Below are 12,257 nucleotides of genomic sequence, written 5' to 3' on the forward strand. Positions count from 1 at the left end.
TTATATGCAAAGTAGCTCGACCAGGGGAGCAAACTCCATCGTGTGTGGAGGTGCTCCGGCCCACCCCCCATCCCCCACCCACCACGTGCCAGGAACCAGGGCCTGCTTCCTGAATGTCTTGGTGTGAAACCTTCGTCTGTGTCATCTCCAGCAGGGCAGGCCCAGGTCTGTCCTGCTCCTGCCACAGCCCCGTGCTCAGCTCAGCGTCTGCATGCAGTTGGTGCTCCATCTCAGCTGGCATCAGTCCTGGGCTGCGGGGCTACGGGAATGACTGCCGTTGAGGGCTGGATATGGCGTGGGGGCTGCTAGAGCTCAGCGTCCAGCTTGACCAGCTGGCCGCTGAAGGTGATGTAGAGGTCACCGCGCTCGCTGTAGATGGCGTTGTTGCCATCCCTCTGGAACATGCGCACCCAGACAGCGTCACCCGCAGCCAGCGCCAACAGCAGGCTCTGTGTCTGCACCCTGCTGCGCTCACTGGGCTGCGCATACAGCACGGCTGCGGCCCACCAGTTGCACGTGATGCGCAGGTACGTCTCCTTGTAATTCCTGGTGTGCACGTTGAGGCTCAGGAAGTAGACGCCGGGCACGGCACAGAGGAAGGGGCCGGAGGCCAGGTCGAAGGCACCGTCCAGGTCCACCAGCTCCGTGTCGAAGGGCACAGCCTGGAGGGCATTGGTGCTGTGCAGCCCCTCTCGCCAGCCCACCGAGAAGGCCACGTAGGCACGCTGGCACAGGGTGCCCGGCGGCCCCACCTGCCCCTTCTGGCCCTTGTGGCCACGGAGGCGCTGGGAGCCGGGTGGGCCCTCCTTCCTGCTCCTGCTGGAGCGGCCTCTGACCCCCGCTTCACCCTTCTCACCTGTGAGGGTGTGCGGGTAAGGGGAAGCCCCTGGTCAAGGTTTCAAGGGTCAGATTCTCTGGCCACACGGCCTTGCAAGTGACCTCACCTCTGTGAGCCTCAGTCTCATCTGTCAGGTGGGCGCTAACCCGCCCTCCACGGGGCAATGAGAAAGAAGCCACACCCTGAGGTCCTGGCAGTTCTGAGGCCTGTGCAGATGGTCACATGGGGATGGCTGGGACGGCAGGGATGATGGGGGTCCAGTAGCTGCCAGAGGAAGTGTCTGAACTGGGTTTTGAAGGAGGAGAGGCCTGGGAAGTTGGTAACCAAATCCAACCTCAGTGTGGCCTCCGTCCAGCCTTCAGGGTGCCTCCCTCTTAGAGCTCAGCCTGTCTTGCCTCTCAAAGGGGGCGCTGCTCCCAGACCCCCTTCCCACCTCCCCTTGGGGTGGGGGAGCAGGATTAAAGGAAAACTCAGCCCCGCCTGCCACCCCACCCCACCCCCACCATCTCCCCCAGTCCACAGCCCCTTCCCCAGGGCACCCTGTTCCCACAGGAGGAGGTGTCTATGGGGAGCAGAGAGCAGGCCCTTGTGTGCCCCCCTGGGGCCCAGCCTTCCCAGAGCTAGCCTTGGGCCGTCGCCCTGCTCTCCTGCCTCTCTTCCCATGCCCCTCATTGCAGAGTGTCCCTGCGGGGCTGGGGGCACTGGGGCTGCCTCTCCAGGAACACTCACCTTTGAGGATCGAGATGTCAATGGTGGGCCGCACGTGGGGCAGTCCCACCCACTCATCCCCGTCGCTCATGCGGGCGTGTGGGCGTGCGGGCTGGGGGCAGCCAGGGGCCAGGGTGGGCAGCTGCAGTGCATACACAGCCAGCAGGGTGGCCCCAGGCCAGGCCAGGCCCCTGCGGGCAGCATCAGCAGGAGCAGGAGAGCAGAGGCTGGGTCGGGAGGGCAGGATGGGAGGAAGAGGGTGGGGGAGGAAAATGGGGAGTGGAGAGGGGACACCCCTGCTGAGCCCCCACCCCCACAGCAGCCCAACTGTGCCCCCTTGTGTGGGGGAGACTGCGCTGGTGGGACCAGGGAGCTGCTTGGGTGAGGATGGACAGTTGGGACCCCTGGAGGGGCTGCAGTGGGCGTGGCCAGAGCCTCATCCTGCACCAGACAGGGCACCTGGCAGAGCCCTCCTGGACACTCAGACCCCTGCCCCGACAGACATCACTAATGGATCCCCACACACTTTCCCCTGGACCTGGATGTGGTCCCAGCATCCCCCCTAACACAGCACCTGGGGACCACCATCGATCGGAGGGGCCAGCACGGGGGACCATTCACACCTGCCCTTCCAGAGCCCCAGTGAGTGACCAAGGCAGTCCCACCCCATGGGAGCTGGTGCTTCCAGATTCCTTCTCTGGGGCTGCTCCCTCCTCCCCATAGCTGCCTCCCTCCTTGGGGCCTTAGGGCCTTAGCTCTGGGCAGTGGCAGGCACCCTAACTGTCCATAGCAGGGGAGTCCCGGGGTCCAAACCCCCCATGGCTGGAGACCCCACACCTGGTAGATGCAGGGAGAACTGTATGGAGGTGGGGGCTCTGAATCAGCCCTCTAAGTCCCCCACCCACCTGGGCTGGCCAGAGCCCTCCGGGAGGGACAGCTAGGCTGCTTCAGGGAACGGCAGCACCCCACCCACCGGTGTCTGGGCCCGGGGCCCAGGTGGTTGGGGTCAGACATGAGGCAGTTTCTGCCCGGCTGCCTAGCTTGGCAGAGGGCAGCACCCTCATCCTGACCTCCCGTGGGCCAGGCCAGGCCCCTGCGGGTAACTTGGGGGGCTACCCCATGTGGCCTCCACCCATCTGTGGGTAAGATGGTCTTTAAGCCCTACCAGTCCTAGGCCTCTCGCCTCCACCTCCTCTCCTTCGGAAGACCCTGCCTGACACCTGGCTCATCCACGCCAGGTGGAGGCTCCACTTTCCGGCTCAACCAGCAGCTGCTGGGGGGCCCTGGGTGAGCCCCACATCATTTGGGCCTCAGTTTCCCTGGCAAGTGGGCCCTGCCTGCCCTGGTTTCCCCATGTACGTATGAGAGGCTCAGCCAGTGTTGGTCTCCTGCAAGGGCAGGCGTGTGAGGTCGGGGCCCTCACTCTTCCCTGTACCCTAGCCATGCTGAGCAAACACTCAGGCTCCCTATTCCAGGAAGCCCTCGGGGACTGCAGCCCAGCGTGAGGTCCTTCTTCTTACATAGTAGGTCTGAGACCCACTCCCAGGCTGAGCTTCCCTGGCAGGTGGGAGCCCTCCTCTCCACCACCTCCCCCTCAGAGCCTAGCAGACCCTCACCCACCCCCCTAACCCCATTGGACTCTGCAAGACCCTCCTGAATTCCTCCCGTGGAGGAACCTTACAGGAGTGGGTATCTCCTGGGGAGCCCACTCCACAGACAGGCCTGTGTTGCTGGGGCCCTTACCTTGTTCCCCCAGAGGTCTGGGGTCCCAGGCATCCTGGCCACCTGGCCCTGCTCAGGATGGCTGTGAAGACCCCCACCCACCCCCACCCTCCCTGTTACCATTTCATGATTAGGTGCTGCTGCCTGCCTGGGGTCTCCGGCATCTCTACCCAGTGGCCCATGAAAGAGCTCTTTCATGCCCGCCCCAGGTGCCCGTGGCTTCCCTCTGGGCCATCCAAGACCAACAGGCCTCAGGCCAGCTTCAGAGCTCACGGGCAGGAGGCTCACGTGGCCCTGTCACCCACCGCCCAGCCTGCCACCTGCCGCAACGTCAGTGCAGCCCTGCCACAGGGGCTCCAGTATCCTCCTGACAGCCCATGGGCCACAGCGTGGCTCTGAGGGCCTGGGGTGTCTGGGACTGGGGAGTTGGGGGTGAAACCATGAGCTGGCAGCCATCCTCTGTCTGGGGTGCAGTGACTTAGAGAGGAGTCAGGGAGGCTGGTGAGGAGGCTGGAGGCCAAAGTCAGGGGAGACAGACCACCATGCCTGTGCTGAGCCCACCTGGTGACGGTGACGCCCTCCTGTCTCTGGCTGGGACAGGAGGGCTGAGCCTTTTGGGTGAAGCACGGGAGAGAAACGTCGGGCCAGGCCCATTGTGTCTGCCTCCACCTCCCGCTGCACCCTCCCAGGGTCACGGTGCCCAGCGGGGCAAGAGGCCTGCCGTGACACCGTGTTGGGGGCCCTCGGCATTAGCCCAGCCTTTCAGTGGATAAAGGTTGTGTCCCTGTGATGCCAACCCCCTGGCAGGAATGACTCACAGGGCCCCCCGGGCAGTGGCAGGCGTGGGCTACGCCCACACCAGGGCCTGGCCTCATGCTTGCTCTGGGCCTGAGCAGCTGGATGCTAGGTCCAGGGGCAGGGCCTGGCACCTCAGCCTCTGAGCACGGGGACATGTGACTCCCTGGGAAGCACCCCACCACCACCACCAAGCCAGGCTGCCTGGCAGAGGGAGGCACAGATGTGGCCTGGGGAGCTGTGGCCGCTGTGCCGGAAGACAGGCCGTGGGCAGCTGGGGCTGGCTCTCTCGCCTCTGCACATGCAGGCACAGCCCAGGGTCCGGCTCTCCCCTCAGGCTCCCCATGTTGGCACTCCTCACTGATGACCAGGGAGGGGGCAAGGATGAGGGTAGAGGGCAAGACTGAGGGGCTTCTCGTGCCAGGCTGAAGGGGAGCAGAGCTGGTGAGGGCTGTGGTCGGGAGATCATGCCAGCTGGAGCCGGTTCCCAGATATCCCCCGGCCTCCCTGAGATGCCAGTTCACACTCCAGTGGGGCTCGGTGGCCTCCCACGCCTTGTCAGCAACCACTGCTGGAATTTGGATGTGGGTGGCCTGGACGAAGGGCTTTCTGTAGGCGTCACCCAGGGCTGGGTTAGTCCAGGCTCCGGCGGGAGCTGCTGACTGGCCTCAGTCAACCTGCGGAAGCTCCTCTCTGCCTGCCCCACTTTTGTCTCTGGGGCTTCTGGGGCTCCCAGAGAAGGGCAGACACCCAAGCTCTGCTGCCTCCTGCGTCTGACCTCGGTTTCCCAACCTGTTAAATGGGCACCAGTGGACTCAGAGTGGCCAGAGTGTCCTCTGTGGTGGATGGAAATGCCGCAGGCTTCAGCCACCCTCAGGGCCCTGATGTCCCCCCCGTGACTCCCCGCTCCCCACTCCTGCAGGGGCCGAATCCCTGTGGGTGGGTGTAGCCATCTGGCCAGACTCCCCAGGGAGGCTAATTCTCCAGTGAGACGCAGCCGCAGCCTCGGGAATTCGCCGTGTGGCCCAGAGCTACCCATCAGCTCCAGGGCCTGGTCATTTGTCTCTACAAGGGGACACAAGTGCCAGCCTCACGGGTGGTCATGAGACAATTGCAGGCAACGAGTGCCCGGCCCCCTGGGGCTGTGCCCGAGCCCTCCCAGCTTTGGAGATAATGACCTTCGCACAGCACCTCCACTTAGCTCCCCATTAGCAGCCACCCGGCAGGGGTGGGGCGCAGGGACAAGGAGGCCCTCATAGCTGCTGGTGGGGACGCTGTGCTACACAGCCAGCCCGCCTCGGCCTCAGGCGGTAATGGGGGTCTGAGTGGCTGGCGTGCATGCGGCCGAGTTATTATCTCCCAGACTCTTAATGGACACTTCCCGAGTCCTGTTGATGAGCTGCCATGGGCGAGGGGCCAGTGGCCTGGAGCTCGTCCCCAGGGGGCACAGTGAGAGGGCCTCATGGCCACCGTGAGAGCACCTGGCCCTGCTTGTGGGTAGCCCCTGATGCTGTGACCAGTTCTGCCTAGAACCATGGACACAGAGTGTGGGGCCAGGTGGGCAGCAGGGTTCTGTGGCCCTCACCCACCCGCCCACAGCCCAGCCTGACTCACTTGCTGGCTAAGGAGGGGGCTGGACGAGGAGCCTGGCCACAGAGATGACCAAGGTGCTGGGGGTGGAGGCCCCTCCAGCCCTGACCCTCCACCCCCAGCTCAGGGTCTGGTGCCCACCCTGTGCCGGGTGGGGGTGGCAGGGAGAGGTCCCACAGTTCCCCCGGCGGTCACTGCCCCAGGCCCCGCCCTGCGTGGCCCCTCACAGCCTGGGGGCCAAGTCCCTCAGGGGAGAGCTGGGCCAGCAGCGTGTTCTGACACCGCTGCCCCAGGCTTACTCCCCACTAATGAGGGGAGTGCCGGCTGGCCTCCGGTGACAGCGTCCAGGGCACATGGAGGAAAAGGAGCAGGGCTTCAGTTATCACTGCGGCCACCAGAGCCTGTGACAAGTGGTGACAGGAGGTGACACTCCCTCTGAAGCATCCAGCAGGTGGCCCAGGTGAGCAGAGAAACTGTCGATGCTTTGGCTGTGCCCTGTGTGGTCAGCAGTGAGCAATGAGGGGGGACCTCGACGGTTCTTGGCTGACCCCTCTCCCCAGGTGGTGACTGGGGGTGCCCCAAGCAGGAGACTCCTGGCCCACCATGGCTGAAACATGGGGTCAACAGGCAAACCCCACCTGTCCAGGTACACTCTCTGAGTAGAAAGCTAACATGCTCTTTATTTGAGGGGGAGATGGGTCTCTGCGCCCGCCAGGGTGCCCGCCCGGTCACTGGTAGCCGGCCAGCTGGAGGACTGTGGGGTAGCGGGTGCGGTGGGCCATGCACTTCTGGCGGTCGATGAAGAGGCTGTTCATCTTGACAGCGATGTCCTTCTCCAGGCTCATGCGCGTGTCCTCCAGGTTGCGCAGGGACTGCTCTGCTTCCAGAAGCTTCTCCCTCAGAGCCGCCAGGGACAGGTTCAGCTCCTCTACCTCGCTCACCAGCCTGCGGGGGTGGGAGGAAGGGGTGAGTTGGGGCTGCCCTGGGACGCCTGGCCTTCTGGGTGGGGAGAGCGAGGCCCAAGGTCAAAGCCTGGGGGCCCCTGTTGGGGGTCCTGGTCAAGACATTTGGCCATAGAAGGGCTCCCAAAAGGCCCAGAGGGAAACCCAGCAGCCACACTGGGAGAGGGCCGGGCCAGGATACCTCATGAACTTCTATTCCTCTATTCCTGGCATCTGGAAGTGAGATGGGCGCCCCTGGAGCTGAGTGAGGACCCAGTTTTCTGAAGGAGTTGAGGGACAGGGAAAGAGGGATGCCCAAGGCAGGGGCACTTCTGCTTAAAAGGCGACTGTGAGCTCAATAAGTTAGAAAACAGAAGACGTGACCCCACCTACGCCTCAAACCAGGGATGTGTGTCCACCGTGACATTGGAGGTGTGGACGGCCATGAGCAGGATGGTCAGGGCGGCCGTGTGGCCTGGGGAGCTCTGCCTCCCAGACCCTGAGATTTCTCACCAGGGTGAAGCAGGGAGTGTGGCCGCCACTGGCACTAGGAGCCTGGCACAGTGTCCCCCAAGGGACGCATAGCATCCAGTCATGCTGGGGCAGGGTTGGGGACGTGGAAACCGTGTGTGTGTGTGTGTGTGTGTGTGTGTGTTGTGCTTGTGTGGGGCCCAATGTCTTTCCTCTTCACATCTGCAGGGCTGTGTGTGGGGGTGAGGGGAGGAGTTCAAGGGGGCCCCAGAGGCTGAGGAAAGCCCGGAGGTGGGTTGGTGACCAGGCCCAGCCCAGGACAGCCCCAGCAGCGACAGGCACCTGAACTGGACAGCGTCTCGGCACAGCTCCACGTTGGGCCGGTGGGAACGCTGGTACAGGCGGGTCTGGGCCACTTTCAGAGGCGCCTCCTTGTCCCTGATGGCCTGCTTCAGCGCTGCAACATTGTGCTCCTGGTTCACGATCTCCCGCAGTGTCTGCACACAGGACAGTCCCTGTGGGTCTCCCCCACCACACCCCAAGCCCTGTGCCACGTCGAGCAGGCGGCTCTGTCCGCTGGCTCTGGGGGAGGAGTGGAGGCAGGGAGGATGTGCATGGCCACCTCGTCCTTCCCATGGGCACCCACAGGCCTGGGGGCGGTGAGGACAGCAAAGCTTGTGGCACAGCAGCTCTGGCCTGAGAGCCCCCAGCCCTGTGGTCACCAGCCCCCGACCCTGGTCGGGAGCTGGAGAGACAAAGGCAGCAAAAGTCACCCTGAGAGCTTAGGGTCAGAGCCCTGCCAGGCCAGGGGCCAGCACCGGGGACACCCCACTAGGCAGCCAGGCCCCACCTCCTTCCACCCTCCTTGCTCCTGCTTGCAGCACCCCCTGGTCAGTCACTCCAGTGACAATGCCACCACCCCCAAATGTCACTTGGTTTCTCATCAGCTTAATGAGGGCCCAGGGAGGAGTGGGGGCCCTGCCTCAGGGGTCCCTCAGGATGGGCGGGGCCAAGGAGGGGCAGGAGCCAGGCCAGGTCGTGACAAAGGCATAGTGGCCAGTGGGGGAGGAGTGGTCTGGGTTACCCAGTCTGGGCCTGGTCTTTCTCTGTGGTTACGTTACCAGGGGGTGTCCAGCCCTAGAGGCTGCCCTGGGCGAGGTCAGGTCGTGGGCTGGGCGTGGCCTGGCGGCGGGGTGGGCGTGGTCTGGCGGCGGGATGGGCGTGGCCGGGCGGCCCCACCTCGCGCAGGTAGTGCTCCAGCTTGTGGCGCGCGTCCTCCAGCTCCTCACAACGCCGCCCGAAGGCCAGGTTCACGGCGTCGCACTGCAGCCGCAAGTCCTCGGATGCGTCCTGCAGGATGCAGTCGACAAGCTTCCGCAGGTTGACTGAGGCCAGGCGTTCGCGCTCGGCGCGGTACAGGTTTTCCTGGGTGAACTTGGCCCAGGTCTCGGGAGTGGAGGCACTGCGGGCAGGGAGTGCGCGGGCACCGCGGTCGGTGGGGACACCTGCCAATGGCTCCGGTTTGCAGCAGGGCCTCCCCGCGCCCGCCGCGCCCGGTGTCCCCTGCGCCGCTGCATAAACTACCACCCCCAGTCCTAGCGCCACTCCCCGTCCCGCCCCCCGCGCCACCCGGAGCGCCTCCCCGCGCGCTCCCCGGGCCTCCTGCTCCCCCAGCTCCGCCCCGCTAGCCCCGCGACCCCAGCTCCCCACTCCGTGTCTTCTGTGCCTCCTGCGCCCCCCGGTGGTTCCCGCGCCCCAGTGCCTCCTACGTCCCTGGGCTCTGCGCCACGCTGGGGCTGTGTTGCGATGGGTGGTGGCCCAGCGCCCCCTGCCGGCCTTATGCGGAGCTGCAGTCAGCCGCCCTGCCTCAGGCGGCCCCGCACCCTGGGTCCTGCCTCCCTCGCAAACCCCAGCCCCTGTGGTGAACCGTGTGTGCTGGGCACTTGGGCGGAGGTCCCGCTCGCCTGCCCATCCCCAGCGGAGGGACTAGGAGCCCAGGTGGGATCTCGCAGGTGGGGGCGGGGCGTTTGTGCACAGCCCCTGCGGAAGATCCCACCTCTCCTCGAACTTGGCAGAGTGCGGGTAGAACTGCAAGTCGGAGCTCTGGTTGTGGTAGCGGCAGCAGGCCTCGTCGATGTTGCAGGCCTCCACTTTGTCGGACCAGTCCATCTCGCACGTTTCCTTGTGCTCGTGATTCATCCTGGGGAGAGCGGGCAGGGCCTGCTGTCTGTGTGGGTGGGGAGCTGGGCCCACCTGGGCGCAGGGCAGGGTAAGCCCCCCAAGTGGCAGGGTAGGCCCTGGGATGCTGGCCTGGGTTCTGGATGCCCAGGCCCCTCGGCCATGCAGCAATCTGCCACCCCTACCTGCCCAGTGCCTCCACCCAGCCCCTTGCTCCTGGCTATGACTGGGGACAATCCCTCACTTCTCTGAGCCTCAGGGCCGGGTCACCCCAACTTCCTGCCCATAGCTAGCCTGAGGGGTAGGGGGACATCCTGAGGGCAGCCCTAGAGGCCACTCAGACCCACCGAATCTGGTTCACGACCTGCATCATGGTCCTTTTCAGGAGCTCCTGAATGTTCCGGATGAGGTCTGCCTCCTGGGGAAGAAGACCCCCGTCCCTGGTGAGAGTCTGAGAACAGCCAGGCTGGTGGGGCCCACAGGCAGCCTCTCAAACCTCTAGGAGAAGCTGAGATTTGGGGTGACCCCCAGTGGAACTGGGGGCTCTGCCAGCACCTAACCTCTGCTGGTGGCCTTTGGCCCCAGCTGCTTTCCTGGAAATGGGACACGAGCCTGGCTTTCTCGCCGGATTTATTCTGGGCTGTTTGGGGCGGTGCAGTGGGTCTTTTCTTCTGGGGGCTTCTATGGGCTGTAGGGAGGATCACCCAGAAGTGGTTCCCACTTGCTGGGCACTTAGCACCCCCTGGGCTCTGGGGCCACCCCTGCAGCCTGCCCAAGACACTGAGGGCACCAGCCTGCCCACTGGCCCCTGGACAGCCTGGCGACACCCTATGAGGACCCCGGCCACCGGGGACCAGGAGCCCCCCTGGGGCTGCCCCTTGGGGCCTTGGGCTCAGAGAGGCCTTACCCAGACAAAGGACACAACAGGAAACCCTGTGTTTCCTCCTGCTACCCTGACAGTTTCACTTTCTGGGCAGGAAAAACTCTTACCCCCTGATTTGAATTTTCCCCTCTGTTGGGCTCTAAACCCTACGTGCCCAGTTCTGACCCGTGGGTCCATCTCCCTGTCCTGGCCCCTTTGTTGTCCATGTACTGCTGGGCGGGGGACCTGGCTCAGGGCAGAGGGTTCACTCCCAGAGCCTTGGGAGGTTCTTGAGTGAATGAGTGTGAGGGTGGGGTGTTGGGGGGACAGAGGAAGGGCCTGGGGCCAGGAGGAGGTAGGTACTCAAGGTTCTGTCCTGAGCTTGGGGTTTGCAGGGGGTCCCCGGGCACCTGGGCTGGCTGTCTGTTTCCCCCATATCTCATGAGTGCCTGTGGCCTACAGCCTGTTTGCAGGTGAGGCTCTTCCCTGCCAGCATCAGGGGCCTGGCCTGGGTGACTCCCTGATCCTTTGGGGGCTTCCCCAAGGACAGGTCCTGCCAGGTTTGGAGGGGAAAGGGCTCTTTGTGGGATGCATGTGGCCCCCACCCCCCTTTATCCCATCCACGCCTGCACACTGGTCTGAGGCTGGATTTCCAACACGGGCATGGGGGCGGGGCATGGGGGGCTCTGCCTCTGGGAACTCAGGGTCAGGCTTAATTTGCATGACCCAGGGTGACCAAAGGGGCTGTTCAGCAGGTGCCAGGACCCAGGGGTGACTGAGGGACCACACAGTGGGTGCAGGCACCACCATGACCCAACCACATCCCAACCTCAGTTAGCCACTCCTGAGGCTCAGCTCAGGCCCTTCCTGGTTTTCGGGGGTGTGTGGAGGGGCATCAGGGCTTATGGGGTACTGGCCAGGCCCCGCCCTGCCTCAGTGGCCTCTGACTGTCTCAGCCTCAGACAATCATCCCAATATACATTCCAGGTATGAATGCTGCCACGGCCTGGGCCCTGCCTCACCCCCTCGTGGGAGCCATAATGGGGCAGGGGGCAGAGCAGGAACCCTGGACCCGGGGCTAGGGTGAGTGGATAAGCACCAAAGTCCAGCCCCTGCCCCCAACCATGCTCAACCCCCATGCTGGGACCTGCCCCCAGGCCACAGTGCACCCAACCCAGCATGTCCTGGCTGGGCCCACCTTGCAGGGAGCAAGGCCTTGCCCAGCACCCACTATAAGGACCAGACTGTGGGAAGGCCAGACCCAGCACCCTCCTGGGGCCAGGGATGGCACCTCCCCCTGGGCGGTCTGAGCCCTGCCCCTGCCCCCAGCCGGGGCGGCCCCAGTCGGTTCTGGTCCCCCACCTACAAGCAGAGCCACCTTCTCTGCGCCTGGGCATGTGCTTATGTGTCCCTGCATGTGCTGAGGGGAGCAGGCTCCCTGTGCCTGTGTGCAGCCACGTGGTACATGGGCACCAAGGCCTCTGCCAGCCATGCCGTGGGGGCATACGGGTGTCCACTCTCAGCCCAGGGAAGGTCATGCTCCCTAGGGAGAGGTGGGGCGGCCCGGTCTGCAGTTCTGGGGGCTGGGAGGGGCCAAACCTTCAGCAGCTCCATCTCCACGCAGTCACGCACAAGGTCGGGGTGCTGGCGGCGCTCCCGGCACTGCAGGTTGTCAGTGGCTATGGAGAAGGGCACGGCCGTGGCATCCAGGGTGCGCTCCAGCCGCTGCTTCTGGGCCAGCAGCAGGTCAGTCTCTGCGACCAGCTCTTCCACCTGGCGCTGCAGCTCCAACTTCCAGCAGTGCATGTCCTTCAGGCGCTCGCCCACCTTCTTCGTGGAGTCCTGCTGCGTGCGCTGCGCCAGCGCCTCAGTCTCGGCCACCAGCTGCCGGCTCTCGTGGTGCTGCTGCTCCGACTGGTCGAGGTCGGCAAAGGCCTGGTGGTAGCGGGCATAGCAGTTCTGGAACCACTCATCCACCAGGTATTTGGCCGTGCGGAAGCCAGCGGTGGCCAGGCCCGAGGACGTGTGGGCGCCTGTGTTTCGGGCCACATCGTACAGCTTGCGGGGCAGCTGGCATGCTGGCACCGTTTGCGGGGCGGGCTCCTTGGTCAGAAGTATATCTGTCTGCGCCATGGTGTGCCTGGGCACGGGG

General features: G+C 64.7%; 2 protein-coding genes across 2 annotated transcripts; both read right to left on the reverse strand.

The window, feature by feature from the left end:
• Positions 1–305: 305 nt before the first annotated feature.
• Positions 306–2,610, reverse strand: C1QTNF8 (C1q and TNF related 8). Its single transcript, XM_024759588.1, is given in 4 exon segments — positions 306–856; positions 1,568–1,658; positions 1,661–1,773; positions 2,520–2,610. Coding segments are annotated over 4 exon segments (846 nt in total).
• A 3,703-nt stretch (positions 2,611–6,313) lies between these two features.
• TEKT4 (tektin 4) lies at positions 6,314–12,242 on the reverse strand. Its single transcript, XM_024759723.1, has 6 exons — positions 11,705–12,242; positions 9,591–9,661; positions 9,122–9,265; positions 8,305–8,527; positions 7,408–7,562; positions 6,314–6,598 (listed from the first exon to the last, which is right to left on the reverse strand). The coding sequence occupies exons 1-6, from the start codon at positions 12,236–12,238 to the stop codon at positions 6,382–6,384; spliced, it is 1,344 nt and encodes a 447-aa protein (XP_024615491.1). The 5' UTR covers positions 12,239–12,242; the 3' UTR covers positions 6,314–6,381.
• Positions 12,243–12,257: the final 15 nt, after the last annotated feature.

Source organism: Neophocaena asiaeorientalis, unplaced genomic scaffold (genome assembly GCF_003031525.2).
Source record: "Neophocaena asiaeorientalis asiaeorientalis breed wild unplaced genomic scaffold, Neophocaena_asiaeorientalis_V1.1 scaffold254, whole genome shotgun sequence".
NCBI lineage: Eukaryota > Metazoa > Chordata > Mammalia > Artiodactyla > Phocoenidae > Neophocaena > Neophocaena asiaeorientalis.